General features: G+C 35.9%; 1 protein-coding gene across 3 annotated transcripts in view; it reads right to left on the bottom strand.

Annotated features, from left to right (window-relative positions):
• Positions 1 to 24303, bottom strand: part of Lrch2 (leucine rich repeats and calponin homology domain containing 2) — a 76328-nt gene that overhangs the window by 18868 nt on the left and 33157 nt on the right. For 2 of the 3 annotated variants that reach the window (XM_035449956.1, XM_035449957.1), the window contains exons 4-12: positions 22607 to 22712; positions 22389 to 22525; positions 18771 to 18904; positions 15333 to 15420; positions 14917 to 15028; positions 14631 to 14728; positions 14474 to 14532; positions 11065 to 11172; positions 4106 to 4171 (exon numbers count right to left, since the gene is read on the bottom strand). In XM_035449956.1, coding sequence (XP_035305847.1) covers positions 4106 to 4171; positions 11065 to 11172; positions 14474 to 14532; positions 14631 to 14728; positions 14917 to 15028; positions 15333 to 15420; positions 18771 to 18904; positions 22389 to 22525; positions 22607 to 22712 — 908 coding nt within the window. Of the gene's footprint in view, positions 1 to 4105; positions 4172 to 5664; positions 5743 to 11064; positions 11173 to 14473; positions 14533 to 14630; positions 14729 to 14916; positions 15029 to 15332; positions 15421 to 18770; positions 18905 to 22388; positions 22526 to 22606; positions 22713 to 24303 lie in introns of all 3 variants that reach the window. The other variant, XM_035449955.1, reaches the window with a different exon arrangement.

Genomic DNA, 24303 nt, shown 5'->3' with positions numbered 1-24303 from the left:
AAAATAAACAGAGAATAAACAGAATATTATAGAAAGCAAGTTACCCTTTTTTTTTAAATCAAGTAACAGTATCAGTGAGGTGAGTGAACATGTAAAGGTTCTAGCTTGCCAACAAGCCTGCAACCTGAGTTACATCCGTGAGAGTCACATAGTAGAAGGAGAGAACCAAACCCCTGAAGCCTTGAAAGTTGTCCTCTGACATCCACACCTGGGCCATGGCACACACGCGCATGCTTATGCATGCACACACACACACACACACACACACACACACACACACACACACACACACACATAAAGAAGCAAATAAATAATACATAAATTCCTTCATCTAAGTGCCAAACAATTCAGAAGACAAATGTGTTATTTCCTATTGAATTACTGATTATGAGCTTCAGTTGTGACGTAACAGGGGCTACAAAGGACCTGAGTTCGAGACTGACACATGCTTCTAGCTCCAAGGGATCCAACATGCTCTTTCTGGCATCCATGGGCACCCACACACATGTGGCATACACTCACACAGACACACACACACAAACAGAAACACAGTCAAAAAAGTTTAAAACTCTAAATGAGAGGGGGGGGGTCAAGCCGAGTGTGGCGGCTCATGTTGCTCCTCTCAGCACTCACAAGGCTGAGGTATCACCATGAGTTGGAGACCTGATTGGATACACGGTTAAGGTAAAGGTCAGCCTGGGCCACAGAACAGAACTTGTTTCAAACAGACAGAAAGAGAATGGATAGGAGGAACAGGAGAAGGAAGAATAAGAAGAGAGAAAATAATAAAAAATTTTAGCATACAAGGGACATCCCTATCCCTAGGAAGTGATAAAATATCTATAAATATGAAAATACAGTAACAAAATCCCAGAATTTATAGATTTTTTTAATGTAATACAGAGTACAAAATTTTCAGTACAGCAACTTATGGTACAAATGGCATTTAAAGGGATAGAAATTGGAGATTATGTAACAAGTAATATATGAACAACTGAATGGCTTCTTGCAAAACAGAAGAAAGAAAGAAAGAAAGAAAGAAAGAAAGAAAGAAAGAAAGAAAGAAAGAAAGAAAGAAAGAAGGAAGGAAGGAAGGAAGGAAGGAAGGAAGGAAGGAAGGAAAGCAGAAAGGGATGAGTAAGAAAGAGGAGGAAGGGTAAAGAGGAAGGCAAAAAGCCTAGATTCCTAATCTCTTATCAAATATGGAAATCTATCAATTAAATAAATTTCTTTCAAATGTAAATAAAGAATCCTAGGAATGGGTAATGAAAGATGAATGTCATGTTTAGCCCATGTTGCTACATGGAGAGCATTTCCATGTCAAAGACCAGGGAGAAAGAATCCAGGCAGCATCCAGACGGTCCCTACATTTAGAAGTGAAAAAGAATTGAGGAGTCAAAGAAAAAGGGGCATATATAATACAGAGGATAGTATAATAACGAAGTAGGTAAGCACAGAATAACAACTGGGAATTCTGTCTGGTTTGGTTATACACACACACACACACACACACACACACACACACACACACACGGGAGAGAGAGAGAAAGAACACGCACAACTCTTCTAATAAAGTGCTTGTCAGTCCAGCTCTTTCACTTTCCCACACCATACTGTGCACATCACCTCCCTGGATGAGCCACCTAAAAATCTGTAACCCCCTCCCCCCGCATTGAACTACACAGGGAGACCTCTCCAAACAATGGACTATCGTTCTACTCTCCTACTGGCTATCAAAACTTGGATAGTTTTTATTCAAGTATATTCTTAATTTTTCAGGAACAAAGGAGTATAGACTGACTTGACCTACAATAATTTTGAGTTCCTGTACAATAAGGCAAAACTGTATTATCCAGCTAAACTCTTGGGGGAAATCCGTATTTGCCAACTTATGCCTGTGCACAGCTGGGCGTGTAGAGGGCAAGGGTGGCAGAAGTGGAGTTGGCAAGATGTGATCGGGTTCTGGAAATATCCCCACTAATTGACATGCTTTGGTAATGGATTAGCTGTGGGGTTTGAGAGAGAATGACAAACTGAGGATGAAGCTTCTTCAGCTGTTGTGCAATAAGAATGGAGTTCAAGCACTTTCTGAAATGGGTAAAAATCCAGAAGAAGTACGTTTGACTGTGCAGCAAAATTGAGTACTAGGAGGATTTCTGGAAATCAGCCATTCCTACTCTACATCTAAATGGCAAGTGAACAACAAATTCCACCACTCTGTGGTGGAGACCAATGTACAATATAAACACTGTCATATACATACAACTTGCATACAAAGCATCACTGGAATATATATTGATGCACACTTGCATGTAAACAATATAAACACTGTGGTATGCATCAATGCACAGTCCTATATATAAAAAACTGTTGTATATACTGACACACACTCTTACATATATATACAAATGCAAATATTCACATGCACATACAGAAAAGGGTATGCTACACCTTGAAAGCAGTGTGTTCCCCACAAGGTTCATATTTAAGAGCTTGAAGCTCAGAGGGTAGACATGGTGAAATCTATAGGAGTAGAGCTGAGTACAATACAACATGGTCATTAGAGAGCCTGTCATTGGAAGAGATTAATGGAGTTCTCTAGAAGCTCCAGTTGTTCTGATGCATTACATAAAAAAACTAAAAGTGAACTTAATTATGAAATCTCTCTGCCTTTGTCTCTTACTATGTGAACTCTTCTATACATGCTCCCTCCACTATGATGCTGTCTACAATGAAGCCCTCACCATGACCATGCAGAACTGAGCTGAATTCTAAGAGATCATGCAAAGAAAAGAAGAAACGTGGGCAATGTGAAACGATATAGAAATAGGAAAGAATTATGCCCCTAAACTGAAAGGCTGTCACTCTAGAGAGTGCAAAGATGAGGCTCTGATCTGAGATTGAAGCCCATTTCAACTTTATGGTTAATCTCAACATTTTACCCTTTATCATAAAAGGTAAAAACACCCATTAGAAGATGAGAAACAGTGGTTGCCCTGTCATATTTAAGTTTTACAACCTCTATTCTTTAATAAAATAGAAAATAAAGGAGTTGTGTGTGGAGACCAACACAGTAACTCAGATGGAAAACAATGGGAGCTAAACCAACACAGCTAAAATAGTAACAGAGACGACGGAAAGTGGCTTAAGATGATATTAATTTTGCATGGTTGACTATAAAGAAACAGTGAGGTGCTTCCAACGTTGCTGACTTGGGGAACTACATAAGGAGTTGGCAAATTCACTGGTGTACAGGATACAGGAGAAGAGGTGCATTTGGAGACACAAATCTGCACTATCTACGGAATATATCCAGTGAGATGTGAGGATCTGAAGTAAGCTTATTGCTACTGTACATTAAGACTTTAGGTTCTCCGATAAGATGAATCTGAGTTTAAATCATGACTGTAATAAATCCACTTACAATGTGATCTTGAGCTAGCTATGATAATTTCTGAGTTTCAGTTTGCTAGTGTGTAAAATGAGGACAGCAACACTAACAACTTCCCAATTTTATTGTGATGGTTGAATAAGACAGTCCTTTACAGAGCTAAGAACAGTGCACACATATTCAGCATCTGACAAAGGATCATTCAGTGTATGCCTCTGTACCCATATCTCGAAAATTTAGACTACCCAAGGGTTTCACCCAGGAGTTGGGTAAAACATAAATTTGAAACCAAGGGGAACAATAAATAGAAAATTTCAGATCTTCTATTTCTCTGAAATTCATGTCGGTAAACCTAGGTCATTAAACAAATAGTTTAGTAAAACCCAATCAAAGAAATTAAAATGCAAACAATAACAAAGTATGACCATAACTAGTGATGAAGAAATACATTATTCCTGGTCATAATATGAATGACATAAACATTTGTGAATGAATCAAGACAAACAACAAGTATAAACAAAAAGAATCAGAATCAGGACATTTGTTTATAGAAAACTCATTTGAACCCATGTTGTGACATATTTGATCTTTAAATTATCTACTTATATGACACCTGCATCACATATCCAGTTAACACCTTTTGAGGAAAATTACTATAAGAGTATCATGTCTCATTTTACAATACCAAATATAAGGACTATGATATGTTTATACCTCTTTTCATATTCCACAGTTTGTTTCAGCTTATTTCTCATGACAGAAGTTGAATGATTAAGAATCCTAGAAGTAAATCAATACATTAATTACAAACTATACTGAAGAGAACATTGCACATATATGATATATATGTCCTAAATAAACTGCATCTAGGTCATGAAGATGTTTGCTAGAAAATATTTCAGTACTATTTAGACTTAGGTGCCCATCAGCACATCATTTATAAATGAAGTTCACAAAACATGTCTTGCATCTTGTTTTAGAAACAATTCTCCAAGTATGGATATTTTCTAGCCATTGCATGATTACTCTGTGTATATCTAATTCTGATTTACGCCGAACATAATGAAATATTTTAGGCACCGTTTTGAGTCATTTCCTTTTTCTCAGGACAGAAAATGACAAGACTTATGTTGGTGCTTCATAATCATTTTGTCAAAAACCAAATAATATACTTTAATTGTAAATGCAAAAATCAGTGTTAAAGGTCAATTCTTTTTCAAAAAAAATACAAAATTCTTATACCTTGAATAGGAAAGAGTAGTAGAACAAAAATAAACAAAAATAATGACTCCTTATAAAAGAAAACTATTTGTTCATGGCTTCATCTAATTCTAAGTATTAATCTCAATGTCAGAAGTGGTAATTTAGGAACTATCTTTCATTAAAATAGAGAATTGTACATATTCAAAAATCATTATTATACATATAAATGTAACTTAATTTTACAAATAGTGCTACAATGAATAAAATATCTACTTTTTAAAAGAATTATTTAGACATCACTAATGTAAAGACTATAGAAAAGAACTGAAAAGAGTTGCATATGAACTAAATACACATTGGCAATAGAGCTCTATGGTGAATATAGAACAGTCAGTTGATGCCAGGTTTTTCCTCACTAGCTTGGCTCTGAGCATAACCTCACTAAGTAGACGCAGTGATGTCAATAGGTCAAGTATTGACACAAATCACTGCATTTCTGGGCCAAACAATCACAGAATTAAGTACATTTAAATTTTTTTCCTATGTACATGTGCTAAAATTTCCTTAGATCCCAAAATACAAACTTATGGTAATGAAATATCAAAGAAAAATAGACTTTAAAAGGAGATTTTAAAAAATAAAAGAGAGAGAAATGACAGTAAGTACTACTCAGGAAGAAAAGTGAGAATTGTTGTTAGGGGTAAATGGTCAAGCTTTTATGACCTTCGCCATGATAAAAATGACGACTCTCCACACCACACTTACTAGTATGATATATGTCTCATACTATAGTAGAAAGAAAAATAGTTGAAGCCACCTTACATGTAAAATATGTATTATGTATTTGAAAATCCAACTATATCGAATTCTAGAATATACATTGATACTTTATTTTTTTTTACTCCGTGATAAAGAAAAACTAAAATCTATTTTATCTACATGTCTGTTTGAGATTATTAATAGGCTTCCCTAACACCATTCCCAGTACTTATTTTAAGCAAAATGCTAACACAGTTCAGCTACATAAGCCTGGCCCCTTAATACTTATGGCTTCCACCAACTCTAGATACCTTGATTTCCGTCCTGCTGCTCTGGTCCTCTGGAAGAGTTTGTCACTGAATGATGTTCTATAACTTAAAGGCCTCCATCTATATTCACATTTCACATATATCAACCAAATCAAAAGATGGGAGAGGGAGATGTATTTGGAGAAGACAAGGAAGTCATTAGTAAAGGAAACAGAAAAGAAAGAATGGCTAGGTTTTAAGGGTTACAAAAGAACTATCCAAGTAGTTATAACAAACTAAAAGTTAACACAATGCTCCTCAAACTGAAATACTGATTAATTAGATAAAACTCACAAGAAACATGTCATAATACATTTTATAATACTAAACCCAATCCATAAACTTCTCAAAACATGTTTGAAGTTTCTTTGACAGTTAGTTACACTTCAGTTATTTAAACGTTAACAAACGTTTGTTGTTGTTGTTGTTGTTGTTGTTAGCTAACTATGTCACACAGTATTCAGAAGCACATTCATCTACAATAAAAAAAAGCTCTCAGAACATATCTAAAAGCAAATAAAACACTTATGAAAACATAAGACATATCAAAATAGGATAGAGTAAATATTTAATTGAAGTCAGTTAGCTAAAACTATTGTAAAGTCCACATATGCAATAATCTTTACTTTAGGCTAATAACCAAATATTAAGAAGCTAGCTAAACATCCACTTATCATGATGCATAAATCAGTAAAAGGCAAGGCATAGAAATCATTTTTCTAATGCTAACATATATTAGTAGGACTGATTCAAAATGTGGGGAAATTGATCAATAATTTATAAAGTAACATTAAAATGTTTTTAGCAGAATTTCTCTCATTTTTCTCAAGTCAACATTAAGCTTATTGTTATTTTAAGTCATACTACACATACAAAAAATATTCTAATACTAGCATTTTATTCTCAGCTCCTTTTTCAAGTTTCTTCCTAAATCAGAAAAACATACCTTTTGTTCTAAATTTAATTTCATTGTAGTTAAAATGTCTATTAGTATACATAAGGTCTGAGATTGACCTCCAAACTATAAAACAAAATGTAAATTAAAAATTTACATGAGATCTACTCTGGACTCATATTCAAGTGTGATATTCATGGTTAACTACAGGTACAATGTTACAAATAGAAATCTACAAAATTGTTTCATCTCACAAAATTACTTTTAAGATACTAATTTTTAAAAATATTCTTTTCATTTGAATTTTTCCCTGGGGAGTGCGAGTTTCTATCCTTTCAGCCTCATTCTCCATAGGGATATGTCCCACAACCCCTGGGCTCAAGATATCCTCTAAGCACTGCCCCCATGGAGTTACAAAGCAGACACTCAGCACTGTGTTAGCTTCACAAAAGCGTACCCTGTACATCAGAGAAATGAGGGCTGCGTTATAAGCAACTTGTCTTCATAACCCGAAGCCTTGTGAGTTAGCTACACTGTGCTTTATCCACTGACCACTTTCCCCAATGCTTTTGGTCAATAATTTTGTCCTGTTACTTTCCTAGGACAATATCATTCACCAAATCAAATTAGGAACTTCCTTAACAAATCAAAGATCTTACTCAGTAGCAAAATAAAAGCTAAACAAGTGGCAAAACAGCTGACAAAAAGTCATCACTGAATTCAACATGGGCACTGCTCCAGTCAACCCTCATTTGAGAGTATAATCATCACTTCTTTTAGACTAGACCTAAAAATAGGTTTATTTTCAAACAATAATAGCAAAAGAGCAGTTTAGTATATAGTCGAGGTAGGAGTGCGGGAGCATTTTCTGGTACTTGGGATTAATCTTATACTATTTAATTATTTTTAAAGGGGAATAGCAATAAACAAAAGAAACACAAAAACTATAATAATTGTACTAAAACTTAACACAAAGATTCTACATCTTCTCTGTAGAACTATGTGAATTTATTTTAAATGACTTTTTTTTAAGCCGGGCGTTGGTGGTGCATAACTTTAATTCCAGCACTCAGGAGGCAGAGGCAGACAGATCTCTGTGAGTTCGAGGCCAGCCTAGTCTACAGAGTGAATTCCAGGACAGCCTCCAAAGCCACAGAGAAACCCTGTCTCACCCACCCACCCCCCAAAAAACTCTTACCTGCTACTTTCTCCTGTAAGAAGCAGGTAAGAGTTACATTTTGTATTATGGGAAAAGATTACCATTTTTTTAAAGACTACAATTCTGGCTATTTTCCTTATAATGAAGAATAAAAGAATGAGTGCCTCAAACATACTTAATGCGTTCAAAATTAGACAAGTCAGTACATAGTAATACTTAACCTAAATAGTTCTTGTATTATTATCTGGTAACACATAAGAAAATCAGATAAGGCAAAATTAGCATTGTATATATCTTGAAGAATAAAATAAATATTTTATGGAGAATATAAAAATTTCAGCTGAACTGCTGACTTCCATTGACTTTAAATTTGACGTGTTTCAAGAATTCAATTAACAAATGATAGTATAACACTGGGTCCTCTGTGTTACTATGTAGAAGACACAATGCTGGTCACCATTTTGTACTAGTTACAGTGGTATTGCCAAAGCAAACCCTGTAAGAGTTGACCTATTCAGGTGACACAATCTAAACTACAAAGAATAATTTAAGAAACATAGATAGACAAAATTAATATAATAATAGTAGAGATGGCAATAAAGAAAAAAATATGTATGGCAAGGTTGAGTCTAAAATTAAACTCTCAAATAGAAAATGGATATTATTGTAGAGTCTTAAAAATATTCTCTTTTCATAATGAAAAATAAATATAACTTTGATAAATAAAGGAAACATAAACTCAAGAATTTTTTAACTTCCAAGAGCTGGTGCTAGTATGCATCATGAAGTTAAGCCTCAACAGGAAATAAACATGTAGATTATATATAACCTTACTGTAACCAGTTTGAAAAAGGCATATTAGAGAGAGTATACCAATCGGTTATCCAATATCAAGTGGTCAGCCCTCAAAACATGCATACAAGTTTTATAGACTGAGGAGCTGGTTGTATATATGTATTTAGGAATATATATGTGTATCTACATATATATTTATATATAATACATATGTAAAACATACATATAAGCATACATATACACATATGACAACAATTTTTTAAAAGTCCATGAATTTGAAAGAGTAAAATGCAGAGTTATGTAGGATAGTATGGAGGAAGAAAGATGAAGGGGGAAATTATATAATCACATTATAATCTCAAAAATTAAATTATTATAAAATGGCATAGAAATTAAGTGCTGGAAGATATTAAGTAATAAGTAACATGGAAACATTGACATAAAACAGTGATACCAGAGAAAAAGGAAATAGAGAATGAGAATTGATTTGATAAAGAAATTATACAGACAGATAAGTGATATTTTCTAGTATGATATTTTTAAGAGAAACTGTAGTAGCTGTGCAAAAATTGGTATTAGATAGCTATTTATCATATTAGCCATTGGCCAGTTTGTCCCTTAAAGCAGATCCTATACTCCTCATTTGATAAGCTTGCTTGTTTTGTCTTTTTGGCTTTACATACGTATTTATTTTGTGTGTGCACGCCTGTGTTTATACACTTGCATGCCTCAGCTTTTGTGTGAAACTCAGAAGACACCTTGTGGGAGTTGCTTCTCTTCTTCTACCATATGGGTTCCAGAGATCAAACTCAAGCTGTCAGACTTGTCAGCAAGCACCTTTATGCACTGAGTCATCTCACCAGCACTGTTTGTGTTTTGTTTTGTGTTACTGGAAATGCAACCCAGGCAGGTCCTCATACATGCTGGGCAATAGTTCCCTCACTGAGTTAGACACCTGGAAGTCTTTTGCTCGGTCTTTTTCAGACTTGGTTTTGTGACATGAGACTTAGTTTTACACAGCCCAGACCGGCGGCTATCATCTCATGACCTCAGCCTCCTAAGATCTGGAATTGGAGGCAAGCACTACCATACCCAAATGCGAAGCAATTTTTAAAGTATGTGTATGTGTACATTTGAGTGTGTGTCACATATGTGTAGGTTCCTGTGGAGGCCAGAAAAGGGTGTCAGATACTCTGGAGGTAGAGTTACAGGAGCCAACCACTTTTGGTTCTGGGGAAAACCTCCATCCTCTGGAAAAGCAAAAAGTGCTCCTAACCCCTGAACCATCCATAAATCCAGCTGCCAGATGCTAAGTTTTAATGATATTTTTAAAACAAATGCTAATATAATTAAATATGAAACTTCTCAAGACATGATCACCATGTTAATCTTGAATATTTATTTTGAATAAGTGAAATGAAATACTACTTATTCATCCTAATATACTAAAATTATCTTATTAATTTTTTCATGAAAAAGAAAAAAACATTCAGTCTATTTCAAAATTATAAATATAAGACTCTCCTCAGAGATAAAAATAGTGAGAGTAGCACATGGTCCATTTCTTTTACTAAAAATGGGCTTTGGGCTCAGTGGGCAAAGTGTCTTCTATACAAGCATAAGGACTTGTATTCAGATTTCTCAGCACCCGAATTGAAATCCAAGGATATCTGCATGCATCTGAAAACCAGGTCTGGTGAGGGTAGTTCCTGGAGGCTCAACAGTCAGCAATTAGTGAGTTCAACTCTAGTCAATTAGTGAGTTCTAGGTTTAGTGGGAGACTGTGTTTCAAATTCATTGTGAAAATCAAATGAGGAAGACACCTGACCCATGAGTACACCCATGGCTACACACACACACACACACACACACATTCTTACATTCCACACACCAAAAAATTTAAATGGACTTAACTTGATTCTATACTCATGCTCATGTCATGTGGCAAAGACATGCATTTAGAGAAAGCTGAATGGGGGGGTGTTTATCCCAGAAACAGACACTTGTGAACTTGGGATACTCAGATCTTCATGCTGATTTAAGAAACAATTATATAATTCACCTCAATTCTAGGGAAACTGTATATCCCAAATAACTGAGACTCTGATAAAAATCTAATAAATAAACTTTACCAGTATAATACATACTCAGAAAGAAGTGCTTACACTGCGAATAATGCTACTATGAGCTACAAATGAATAAGGGCAAATAAAAGAGTTAATACAATTTAACACAGAAGTAGAAATTTTAAGTACATTAACTAAGGCTGGTGTGTAGCACAAGGGCAGAGATTTTGCCTAGCATGGATGAAGCCCAGAGTTTGATCACCAGCACCACAAAAATAGGTAGAGCCAATTTTTACACATTTTGTTAGTTATATATGCAATTTCCTATTTCTATTCTAAGTATTTCCTACTGTCTCTTAGCAGTTAACCTCTTGAACACGTATATTTAAAGGCCCCTATTGTTTACTTGCAACTTCATTTCCTTGAGTTGATAATCTTTTACTGATTATAAAATTTGCCTGTTCAAATCTCATCACTGAAAAGAATACCTGTTCTTCTGTTCTTGCTTCAATAACTGAGCAGCTATCTTCCTCAAATCAGTTACTTCTTTCAAATCATCATCATCTTCTTCCGGAAGTAACTGTACTTTGTCAAGTCTGAAACAAACACAGTTATTCAAAAAGTAAAGCCAAGTGTCTTTGTCAACATCTGGATATGGAAACTTGCCATTTTTAATTCCATGTGCGCTAAAATCCTTACACCTTTACATTTAAAATATTAAAGTGGAAAATAAGGAATGTTTAGGAAAATACATCTGCATTTGCTATTCAATATAACTACAGCTAACAAGTGATGCTGAAGTATAACCCATTAAAAATTTTGAAATGTATAGTGGTCACAAGTTAACAATACTGAGTATAAAAAAGGAATCTGTGGGCTGGAGAGATAGCTCAGAGGTTAAGAGCGCCGACTGCTCTTCTAGAGGTCCTGAGTTCAATTCCCAGCAACCACATGGTGGCTCACAACCATCTATAATGAGATCTGGTGCCCTCTTCTGGTGTGCAGATATACATGGAAGCAGAATGTTGTATATGTAATAAATAAATAAAATCTGTATTTAAAAAAAAGGAATCTGTGTTTTGCCTGCATGTGTGTCCATGTGAGGATGTCAGATTCCCTGGAACTGGAGTTACAGACAGCTATGAGCTACCATGTAGGTGCTGGGAATTGAACCAGGGTCCTCTGGAAGAGCAGCTAGTGCTCTTAAGTGCTGAGCCCTGACAACATGAGAGAACAGGATGGTTGAGTTGGGAGAAGGACAGAGATGGAGATCTATGGACATACCATCATAGAGGGAGCCATTATGGGGTTAGGGAGAAACCTGGTGCTGGGAAAATTCCTGGGAATCCACAAGGATGACCCCAGCTAAGAATCTAAGCAATAGTGGAGTGGGTGCCTGAACTGGCCTTCCCCTGTAATCAGATTGGTGACTTCCCTAATTGTCATCATAGAACCTTCATCCAGTAACTGATGGAAGTAGATGCAAAGATCTACAGCCATGCACTGGGCCAAGCTCTGGGAGTCCAGTTGAAGAGAGGGAGGAGGGATTATATGAGCAAGAGGGTAAAGATCATGATGGGAAACCCACAGCGACGGTCGGCCTGAGCTCATGGCAGTTTATGGACTCAAGACAGCTAGCGAAACTGCATGGAACCGAACTAGGCCCTCTACATGTGGGTGACAGTTGTGTGGCTTGGTCTCTTTGTGGGGCCCCTGACAGTGGAACCAGGATCTATCCCGGGTGCATGGTCTGGTTTTTTAGAGCCCACTCCCTGTGGTGGGATGCTTTGCTCAACCTTGATGCAGGGGGAGGGGCTTGGTCCTGCCTCAACTTGATGTGCCTGGCTTTGTTGACTCCCCATGGGAGGTCTTACCATTTCTGAGGAGTGGATGGGGTTGGGGGAAGGGGGAAGTTGAGGGAAGGTGGGAAAAGTAGAAGGAGGGGAGCGGAACTGTGGTTGGCATGTAAAATGAATAAAAAATGTAAAATAAAAATAAAAAAGGACTGCAAAGCTCCTCCATATGGCCTATTTTTAGAAATAAAGAAAAACTAATACCAAAATTTTTCATTTTGCCACACTATTTATAAAAATTTATTTGTTTTTGCTTTTTAAAATATCTTTGTAAAACAAAGAAAATAGTTTAAATAGGGAGAATGGTAAAAAGGTTCAAATGAGATTTTCAAAATTTCCAGAATTATTAAAATATATTCTAACATTAAAGACTAAAGTTATTCTCCAAAGTTTAAGATTTAACAAGAACCATAAATACCAATAATAAAAATAAAAATTGCATTATTATCACATCTTACAGACACTGGTGATGCTCACACTTAGGCAACCCTTCTCATTTGATGATGTAAGAAAATAACAGAAAAATGAAATCTAAGGAGTATAGCAAAATGCTGCCACAGATCTGTAATCTCAGCTACACTGGAGCCTAAGGCTAGCCGATCACAAGTTCAAGGCAGCTCAGGGCTATATGTAGAATGAGTTTGAGGCTAGTCGTGGCAATGTAGCAAAACCCTGTCCAAAATATAAAGTAAAAATAGGGCTGTAGCCATAAATGAGACATTTTATCACCCTTTTTAAGATAGATAGATAATATAGATATATATATAATATATAATCAGATAGAATGTCTGAGAACATTATAGAAGATGCAAAAGAAAGTAAGAGCCAAATGTTGGGTGCAGGGCTGTGAAATGTCATTCTCTAGAGAGGTGGTTCTCAACTTGCCTAATGCTATGACCTTTTAACATGGTTTAACATGTTGTGGTGGCCCATGCCATAAAATTATTTCCATTGCCACTTCACAACTGTAATTTTGCTACTGAATTGTAATGTAAATATTACTGGGGACAAGTTTGTCAAAGGGGTCACAACCCACATGTTGAGAACTACTGCTCTATACAACCTTTAACAACCCCAATAGTTACTTTACAAAAAGAAACATAGTTAGATTCATTTGGCCTGCACAAGACAGGGCCCATCAGCAATAAGTCAAGGAAATGAGGAACTCATGGAGCTCTACCCATCCATTCTGAAATACTGGCTATTGATAGACTCTGGCAGAGGGTGAACCAGTGTGTTTAGTTGTATATCCACTGCTGAGACAGGAGGTTCCAAGAGTTATTTGTAAACCATTGGTTGAAACAGACAGCCCTGGTTAATGGAAAGCGTAGCTAACAAGGGTCATAGTGAGAAGGGGGATGAGAATGCCTATATGCCTCATCTGCATGTGTGGAATTGTCTAAAAACTCATTCATTTAAAAGTACGACTTAGGCTATAGCTCAGTGGTAGAACACTTGCCTAGCATGCTGAAGGTTCTACAGTCAATGATAAACACGGAAAATCCCACAGTGTTGGTCCTAATATGTGGTTGGTAAAGCTATAAAAGCAACCTAAATGGATGACTCCATCATTTCATGAGATGAAATATAAAGAAAAGATAGAAATCTCAATTACTGCAATAAAACAAGGAAATAACTACCTTAACATTTCCATAACCAGCTGAGCAAGTGCAAAGTATGTTAAGAGACACAGAGCCCAAGTTGCAGAAATTCTGAACTCTAGGTCTCAGCTTCCTTACTGATAAAATGATACATTTATACGAAAGGGTTGTTAAAGAACTGAAACAAAACACTGTTCATGAAGACACATTCCTCTTTGGTAACAAAATAATGCACATATTATGCTACTGCAGGGGAAAAGTAAGTATCTATGATAATTATGAATTTAATTAAGGAATTGAAAGTACTTGAAAGTTAACTACCTAAACATGACATGGGGGAAAAGGCACATGAAACACATTCTTTCAAGCGTTATCAAGTAGGAATATATAATGAATAGTGCAAATTTTCATAAGTAACACTTTGAGAATTGATGTATACTTACTTTTTTTCATTTCCCACTTCTTCATTTTTCTGAGATTTTTCAGAGCACTTTTCTTTCCCCTTATAAAAAAAGGAAAGTTACCATTTTAAATTGCATGGTATACTTTTATATGATCAGAAAGAAGTGAATGTTATTAATTTTTTTCAGTTTTGTTTACCTTAAGGAAAGAGACAAATGATCCAATATGTGTATCTCCTTGTTCTGGAACTGCTACGTCTTCTGTGTTGGGATCAATAAAATCATACACTTCTGGGTCTAGGTTCAGATTAATATTATAAAATACAGTAAATGTTCTAATACTTTAGTGATTAAGATAAAAGTTTAGTTTTCTCAATATAAATCTTACAATATTGTAGATTTTCAAAGTCCACTTTACATAAAAGTCTCAGCATTAATATTGGTTGTGTACATGAAATAAAACTAGCAGATATGGCATGAATTACCTTTCTGAGAATCAGGCTTGCTTCCTATTACATGACTGTCATTTCTTGATGTTTGCTCTCTATTGGATTCTGAGACTTGAGAGTGAAGGCTGATTGTGTCATCATCTGATGGCTGAAAGGAACAAGCATACAGTATAAATGAGGTATTTGAAATACATGACAAAGTTTATGCTTCTTTGATTAAACAGGAATTACAAAGTATCTCATTTCCATCTCCATATTTCCAACCAAAACCCCATGTTGTGATGAATGTTCTGCTTTTAAAAATCAGTAGACACTCTTTCTTTTCAAGTCATAAAATATAACAAAAATTATAGCTGCATGCAAAATTAAAAGCCAACGTGGTCAAATGCCTCTTTTTTTTAAAGCTCTAAGAAATAGCAAAACAGAACGGATCAGCAACAGAAGAAACTCACTTCCGTTGTAGACAATCGCTTCTCTCCATTATCACTTCCAATTCCAGAGTCAGGTCCATGATTTTTATTTGGATAAAAATCTTCCATACTACAGAAAGAGAAATCCTAACAGCAGTTAGAATTTTGCTTGTAAATCCACAATGCACACTTGAGCTAAAACACCCTAGACAATGCTAAATGCATACTTCTGATGTCTAGCATTCTTAAAGGAGGAAATAACAGACATTTTCCTGTAATATATTTTACTCATGTCATTTAAACAGTATTTTTCTTTTATGTTCTCTGTTATGTGGTTGTTGATAAGGGTAATTCTCCTGAGAAATTGGAATGAAAAGAAAAAAATATAGACTGCCTTGACAGAAAATCATTTTGATAAAGACATTATTCAGTTTGGGTATTTTTTTTAACATTACACAATTTCCCTCCTGTTGGCTGTTAAAACATGTGTTAGATATAAATAATGTGTATAATGTCAAATGTGTTCAAGTGCCTCCATTTCAAAGCTCTATGAAGTGGAAAAAAACACACAGAAAGTGAAAAGACTCACTTGCATTGTAGACAATTGTTTCTCTCTATTATCACTTTCAGAGTGAAGACTAACCAACATTAGTCCACTTAATAATTAAGAAAAGGTAACACACACGTACACACCATCTGCACCATGCTGAATATAGAACTGGTTTTGTGTGAGACTTGAGCTGACCTTCTACATTTGTAACTTGCAAATTATGCCATCCAGATAGCAAAGAGCTTATTGCACAGTGTGCAATAACTAACTACCTAGTATGTAGCAGGTACTGAGCTTGGTGCTTTCAGGACAATGCCATATATAGTTCAAACTAAATGTCTAATTAAAAAATGGTTGGTGTTTTCTTATTTTACAGGTAGGCAAAGCATGGCAATTTACCTATTTAATTTGCATGTTTTTTTTTTAAATATGGACCTCGGGTTTTACCTAGCCTGACAGTCCTTGATTATAGCACTGTGCTATAATTCCTCAAGAGCTTCCTGACCTGAGGCTTTTTTTCTCTTTCTTTTCTCTGAGACAGGGTGTCACCTTAACCCTAGTTGCCTAGAACTTGCTATTATATAGCCCAAGCATATCTGAAAGTTTCCATGTTCCTGCTTCAGCCTCCTCACTTCTGGAGTTACAGGCATGTGCCACCAGCACTCGACATCCTTCCTGACATTCTCTCAACCCCACCCCACCCCTGTTCACACAATTGGATTTTCTTAGTTTGGTTCTTGAATCAAAACTTAACCTTCCCATGATGCATGGTGGCAGATCTGGTGGTCCAAGCCTGTAACTTAGAAGACAGGCAGGAAGAAGACATAGACAGAGGTACCAGACGGTACTGGTCTATAGTGAATTCCAGACAGAACTCCACAGTAAGACCTTGTCTCAAAAATAACAAAACAAAATGCTAAAAGTCTTCAGCTTCCCAAAGAGATACTCCTTAACCAAAATCTTGGAATATGACAAGAAATACTCCTTTGAAAGTGCATGACACAATTTCAAATTTTAATACATGTAAAAAGGTTCCAATAAACTCAATGTAAGTTGAAAAAATATTTCAAATAAAAATGCATTTACCATGCATCTTGAACATCATACTTTAGCAACACACAGCCCATTGTAGAGTATTGCATATCTATCCTTGTGGTCTAGCAACAGCTCATTGTCACTGCCCAGCAGCACAAGCGTATCCTCACACTATATATTGACAACCCCAGAAGAAATGAAAATTCAAAAATGAAGTATGGTTTCCACTGACTGCATGTAGCTTAAGCACCGTGACAAACTTGAAAATTGGCAACATGAACCATCATATGCCAGCCATCGTGTGTGTGTGTGTGTGTGTGTGTGTGTGTGTGTGTGTGTGTGTGTAGGGGGGTGTTATGCTCTGAATGTGTTGTAAACTTAATTCACAAAGCAAAAGCATTGACATGTGGGATCTTGTAGGGGTTTGGGTGGTAAGAGCTTAGTCTTTGAAAAGATTAGCCTCGATTGTAAGAGTTACTTTTGTCCTGGAAATAGATTTGTTACAGGAGTAAATGTGACACACCCTGTTCACATCTCTTGCTTTCTTTTTCTCATCTGTTATCTTTTGACATGTTGTGGTGCAGGGCCCTCACTGAATGTGCCCCTCGTATATTGGAATTAATCAGTCTCCAAAACTGTGAGCCACAAAAATTTCTATTACTTAAAATGATGTCATCTCAGGTATTCTTTTATAGCAGTAAAAATGGATCGAACTCTTATTTATATGGTTCCTTGTTCCACCTAGAATATGAGTTCCAGTAGTTGCCAAACAAACGTGTACAGCATTCAACAAACTATACCATGAATCTAACAGTAGGTATCAACAACTATGTATATCAAAACTAACTGAAAACAATTAACACCATTACTAAAGTAATCTCACGCAAAAAATAGAAAGCATATTAATTGAGATTGCCATAGATATTAATTGTAACTTTAATAGAACTTTAATGATGCTTTACTACTAATATTAAACAAAATGCACATTAGGAACTAAATATAATACTTAAATATTTTATGAAAGCAAGAGAAAGTTCATGAGAAAGTCCTATTTGGGAACTCAAGACTACACTGTTAACAACAGTACTTACTACAACCACATCCAAAACAATCCAAAATTTATCATATAAATCAAAGACAAACCTTTAAATCTTTTAGGTGGTCATAGTCTCCCTTTCTGTAGTCTTACCGCATTCCAAATTATTTTCCTTATTTCTGGATGGAATTATGTTTTCAAAAAGACTTTCAGACCAATCTACATCTTGAAGGTGAATTTAAAAAGAATAACATATCCACCACACCAAAATGTCATAAAGAGGACATCACAATCAAACAATTTCAAAGATACATCATTTTAAACAAGGAGATAGTTATAGCTGAATGGTAGAGCCCTACTCTAGAATACAACAGGCTCTGCATTCAACTCCCAGCAATGCAAAATGAAAGAGAACACACATACACAAAGGGCTGGAGTTGTAGTTCAGTGATAGAGCACTTGTTTAGATTGAAGACTCAACATTGGAAAAAGAAAAGAACATTAAGAAAAGGAAGAAAGGAACCTCCAAATTGTCTTCCTCTTCCACCAACTTCAGTTCAAAGTCAATTTCTACTTGCTGTTACAAGTATTAAAGCAGTGGTCAAAAAGTAGGCTAACAGTTGTCACAGTCAGGAAAACATATACATTGTCTGTGTTAAAAGAATGCTATCTAAAAAAAATCTCTCACTTAGTTCAGTATTCCAGAAATTATTCAATGACCAATGATGGTCAACCAAATATATTTTTTAAACACTGGTTTAAAGGGGCAAAATCCATTCAGTATACCCAAGAGTGATAAATTTCTTTCCTAACAACAGCGGACAATCATCAAGTGAAGCTGTAAGACTATTTACATTACCTGTCTGTGAGAGGCTGGGAAGGCATTCTTTTACTCAGTGATGGAAGATCCAGGGAATCTGGTTTCTTATCCATTCTACAACATGCTTGTATATTTAAGTACTTAAATATGTGTACTTTACCCTTTAAGCATATCTGTAGATGAAAAATGAAGTGGATTTAGTAATAACTCCAAATATAAATATTTATTTTTAAGTGTATGAGTGTTTTATTTATATGTATGTGCACCTTGTGCTTGCCATATGGCAGAGGCCAGAAGAAGACAGGGGATTCCCTGGGATCGGAGTTATAGATGGTTATCAGCCACCATGTGGGTGCTCAGAAATAAACTCAGATCCTCTTCAAAAACAGAGAGTGCACTTAACTGCTTGGCCATCTCTCTGCCCCCTAATTGCAAACAAAAAAGGAACCCTATCATGCTATTTATAATTTGAAATGATCGCAAATTAGGCTGAGCTATCACAATCTTAGTTGTTCGTATATTTTAATGAATTATATGTGAGGTACAAGGAAGAAAAATGTGACAATAGTGATAACAAATAAAAATCTTCTATCTTCTTAACAGAAAAAGTTTTCTATATTTCTATTTTTTTCTTTGTTAAGAATGACGTCTTTTTCTTTTCTTTTTTTAGTTGAAATGGGGATCTAGTTTTGTTCATCTAAATGTTGCTATCTAGTTTGGCGAACACCATTTGTTGAATTCCCTATCAATTCACTTAACCTTACTTCCTTGCCTTTTCAAAACACAGTACAGTATAGCAATCAAAGAGCATAGATTCTGGAGCCATGCACAGTAGCCCTCACTCAAAAAAAGAAAGAAAAGAAAAGAAAAACAAGAAAACAAGGCACAGAATTAAATGACTTGTTCAAATCACCAGGATCACATATCTTGAGATATATAACTAAGGATGGCCTCAAACTCCCAGTGTTTGAACTGCTGATCATCCTGCCTCTCCTGTCAGGTTCTGGGAGGATCACCACACTCTGTATTGTTTTTGCAAGCTGTCACTCTGCTTTTCTGGTTGAAATATATAAAGAATATCTGGCTTCACACAGATACATTATTAGAAGAGAATGTAAGATTATAAAAAAGTTCCTTGGATTCTTTGATATTGCATGGACTTTGGACTATATGTAAGTGTGGGAGGTTAATTAAAGTTACTCAAATAGGGATGACAATGCTCCCCACAAAAGCCTCAACTATCCAACAAAAACCCAGTACCAGCCCTGGGAAACTTCCTTTTAAGTTTCTGATTAAAGACATCAAAAAGACCCCCAAACAATGTATGCTATAGCCAATGCCTTTATTGCCTTCCTGAAAAAGAAGGTAAGATTCAGTTGCTGAAGACATAACACAATTTACACACAGTATTTGGAGGAATCCATCTGGAACTGAAGCAAATAGTACTACACAGCTGTAATACCAATGAACCATAACATTGACCAGTATGGCAAGATATTCTTAAAGGTGCAATAATGGCACTAATATCTTGAGGGCAGCCAGGAGTCACATCTCACTACTGAAGACTCAATAGAAAGGAATTCTTGCTTGGCACTGTAAATGTAGCCAATTATCCATGACTGAGGAGCCCATGGATGGCAGAGGAGAACCCACTACTGCAAGTTATCTAAACCAATATAGTCTCTACTGCATTAAAATATTTATCTTTATGTCCACAAATAACTGTAGTTTCCACCCCTCATTAAAGAGCTTCTGTTTACAGTTGGTGAAGATCATTAAAGAAAGCCACAAGCTTGTGGAAGAGGAGATGGGAAGATTGTAAAAGCCAGAGGGGATTCGGGACACAAAGGAAACAAGGCCTTCTAAACACAGCAGTACCAATACACACATGAGCTCACAGAGACTGTGGCAGCATGCACTGGGCTTGCATGGGTCTAAGCCAGACAAAGTCCCAGTGCTGAGAAGGGAAGTACTCACAAGCCCGGATCCCTAAGCCAGAGCTATCTCCAATTGGTAACAACTTGGCAAATGAAAAATTAGTTTCTCGAATGGAGTCTCCTTAAGTACACAAACTACTCTGAAGGCCAGGCCCCATGCCCAGAAGTAGACCCCAATACAAAATAAACTCCATGAAATTTTGGGGAGGTATTTTTTTTTCTCATAGTGCTTTGTCTGGGCATTTTCTTTTCTTTTCTTTTTTCTTATCTTAGCGTAATACAGGCCTTTTGCCTATATAATATGATCTCTGGTTTTGTGTTTTTAAGGTATCTCTCTGCGTATATGCACATATATATATATATATATATATATATATGTGTGTGTGTGTGTGTGTGTGTGTGTGTGTGTGTGTGTGTGTGTGTGTGTGTGTGTGTGTTTGTGTGTGTGTTTCTTGTGCCTTTTCTTGGCTTCACTTTTCTATTTGTTTGTTTGCTTGCTTGCTTGGTACTATTCAAGTTTGTTTTTTTGTTTGCTTGTTTGTTTGTTTTTTGAGACAGGGTTTCTCTTTGTAGCTTTGGAACCTATCCTGGCACTTGCTCTGGAGACCAGGCTGGCCTCGAACTCACAGAGATCCGCCTGCCTCTGCCTCCCGAGTGCTGGGATTAAAGGCGTGCGCCACCAACGCCCGGCAATGCTGTCCATTTGTATCTTTTTAATCTGTCGTGATTCTATCTCAGTAACAAGAATATGCTGGAATGGATAGGTAGCTAGTCTTCCTTATGTGAGATACTTTCCCGCAGGCAAAGCACTCTTGGTCCAGCAGACAGCCCATCTTAACGCCCAGCATAGAATTTTCCTAAAGGAATTTTAATTCCAACCCATATCACAATATGAATTATGACAATAGTCCAACAACAAAAAACAAGCAAATGTATACCTGAGAGAGTTCAGAACTTTTTAAAGTAACGCTTACGATCAGAACTACAAATTCACACAGGGAAATGGTGATTGTGGGTTTTCCAAATGCTTGTCTATAACCTACACTAAAACTATTATCAAAGTAAAATAAAAAGTCTCTAACAGGGCATAGTAGCACAGGTTTCCAAGGTCATCATGAGATAGGTAGAGACAGGAAGAGGATCAAAATTCATAGCCATCTTGCCAGGCAATGGTGGCGCATGCCTTTAATCCCAGCACTTGGGAAGCAGAGGCAGGCAGATCTCTGTGAGTTGGAGACCAGCCTGGACTACAGAGTGAGGTCCAGGATAGACAATTCTACAAAAAGAAACCTTGTCTCAAAATAAAACCAACAACAAAAAATAATCATACCCATCTACCACATAGAAAGTTTGAGACCAGTATAAAGATACATGAAATCTGGCCAGCCACTGGTAGCATGGGCCTTTAGTGCCAGCACCTTGGGAGGCAGAAGCAGGCAGATCTATGTGAGCTCAAGGCCAGCCTGTTCTACAGAGTGAGTGCCAGGAAAGGCTCTAAGCTACACAAAGAAACCTTGTTCTCAAAAAGCCAACAAAAGATACATGAGGTAATCTTAAAATAAAACAAAACAAAAAAGTGTTAAATATCAGTTCTTAGAAAAGCTTTAGATAATGCTATGTAAAAGACAAAATGGACTCATATGATACTGTTTTTCAATTTAATAAACATAAAATCATAATAAAACTGCAAAGAAAGAAGTATCATATGCTTATTACAAACCTGTGCTGGCGGTACTTGCAACGGGTTGTTATCCAAAATTATTACTTGTAAATGATGCAGCTTCCTATAGCAAACAGGAATTTCGGTCACTTTATTACAGGAGAAATCCAATTTGACTAAGGGGAGATCTCCTAGTTCTGTTCAGAAATGAAAAAAAAATGTTAAAGGTTGTATGGTTACTCACTTACTCAAGTAAGTGAAAAGAGTGAATTTCTTACCATCTGGCAAAACATGAAGATTATTTCTTCTTATATTTAGCTCTTTAAGTGAATGTAACTTTCCCATTTGTTGGGGAAGGACCTGAATTTCATTGCAGCTGATGTCCTAAATAAAACAAGAAAGTAAAACGATGTCAAATTGAGAAATACAAATATACTTTCAATTTTAAATTTTAAGAATATGAACAAATTGCTAGCAACAAACATTATTTCTAATGGCCTTTTCTGGCACATTTTTTTTAGATTTATTTATTTATTATGCATACAGTATTCTGCCTGCATGTATGTCTGCAGGCCAGAAGAGGGCACCAGATCTCATTATAGATGGTTGTGAGCCACCATGTGGTTGCTGGGAATTGAACTCGGGACCTTTGGAAAAGCAGTCAATGCTCTTAACCTCTGAGCCATCTCTCCAGCCCCAGATCTTTATTTTTATTAGGGCATAAGTTGATATACCACAGTCAATAAAAAATTCTATGCAAAAATTTGAGATTAGATTTAATAAGTACATAAGGAAAACTCTCAACTAAAGAACAACTTTGGCCACTGAAATTAGATGAGCCAATGTTCAAAAAGACATAAAACAGTATAGATAAATATCAATGAATTTAAGTAATCTTACAATTATTATAGTTGATTTCAGATAATTTAGGAGAATAAAAGCCTAAACAAAGTCAAGGATTTAGAGATGTGAGTTAGAGAAACAGACAACATAGTCATAACAACTTTAAAAAATTACTCTTTACAAAAGAGCTAAGACTATGGAACAGTTACAAGCACACATACATGTGGCCCAATTCTACTCAAAGATGTCCAAAGGAATCAGAATCTGAAGTCTCTCAAGGTTATAAAAACATAACCCTGATTTAAAGGACAATCATCTAAAGACATTTTTGGGGGAAAAAAAGATCATATGGAAACCTACTATTGTAAAGCTTCTTGAAATATGGATAGATGCTGGGCGTTGGTGGCACACGCCTTTAATCCCAGCACTCGGGAGGCAGAGGCAGGCGGATCTCTGTGAGTTCGAGGCCAGCCTGGTCTCCAAAGTGAGTGCCAGGATAGGCTCCAAAGCCACACAGAGAAACCCTGTCTCAAAAAACCAAATATATATATATATATATATATATATATATATATATATATATATATATGGATAGATAGATAGATAGATAGATAAATTCACATGTCTATATAAAAACAGTTAAAATGGAGTCACCCAATAATAGGTCAACAATGTTCCTATAGACACCATACATTATCAAATAAAAAGAAATGAATATATTTGTATTAATGTTTAACCGAAAATTTCCATAGTGTTAGTTAACTATAGTCATTTCTATTGTATATAGATTTCTCAGTTTTCATTTCTGTTACACTGAAACTTCCTTATCTGAGTATATTTACTAAATGTTTGGCGGCTCCTTGTTTTGTTTTGTTTTGTTTTTTAAAGAGTGTGGTTGACTGTGCTCCAGTGGAAGGCCACTCATCCAAGAATATATATACAGGAAAAACTGAACTGGATTTTTTTTTTTACTTTTTGTAATGAGAACAGAGTGCTCAGTGGATAGGGAAGCCGGGTGGATTTGGGGGGTCAGGGGGAGATGGGAGAAGTAGTGAATATTATCAAAATATATTGTATGAAATTTTCAAAGAACTGGTAAGTATGATTAAAAGAAAATCATGCAAGTTGTAGA

Source organism: Cricetulus griseus, chromosome X, assembly GCF_003668045.3.
Source record: "Cricetulus griseus strain 17A/GY chromosome X, alternate assembly CriGri-PICRH-1.0, whole genome shotgun sequence".
Lineage (NCBI taxonomy): Eukaryota > Metazoa > Chordata > Mammalia > Rodentia > Cricetidae > Cricetulus > Cricetulus griseus.
This window is presented reverse-complemented; position numbering and strand designations above follow the sequence as displayed.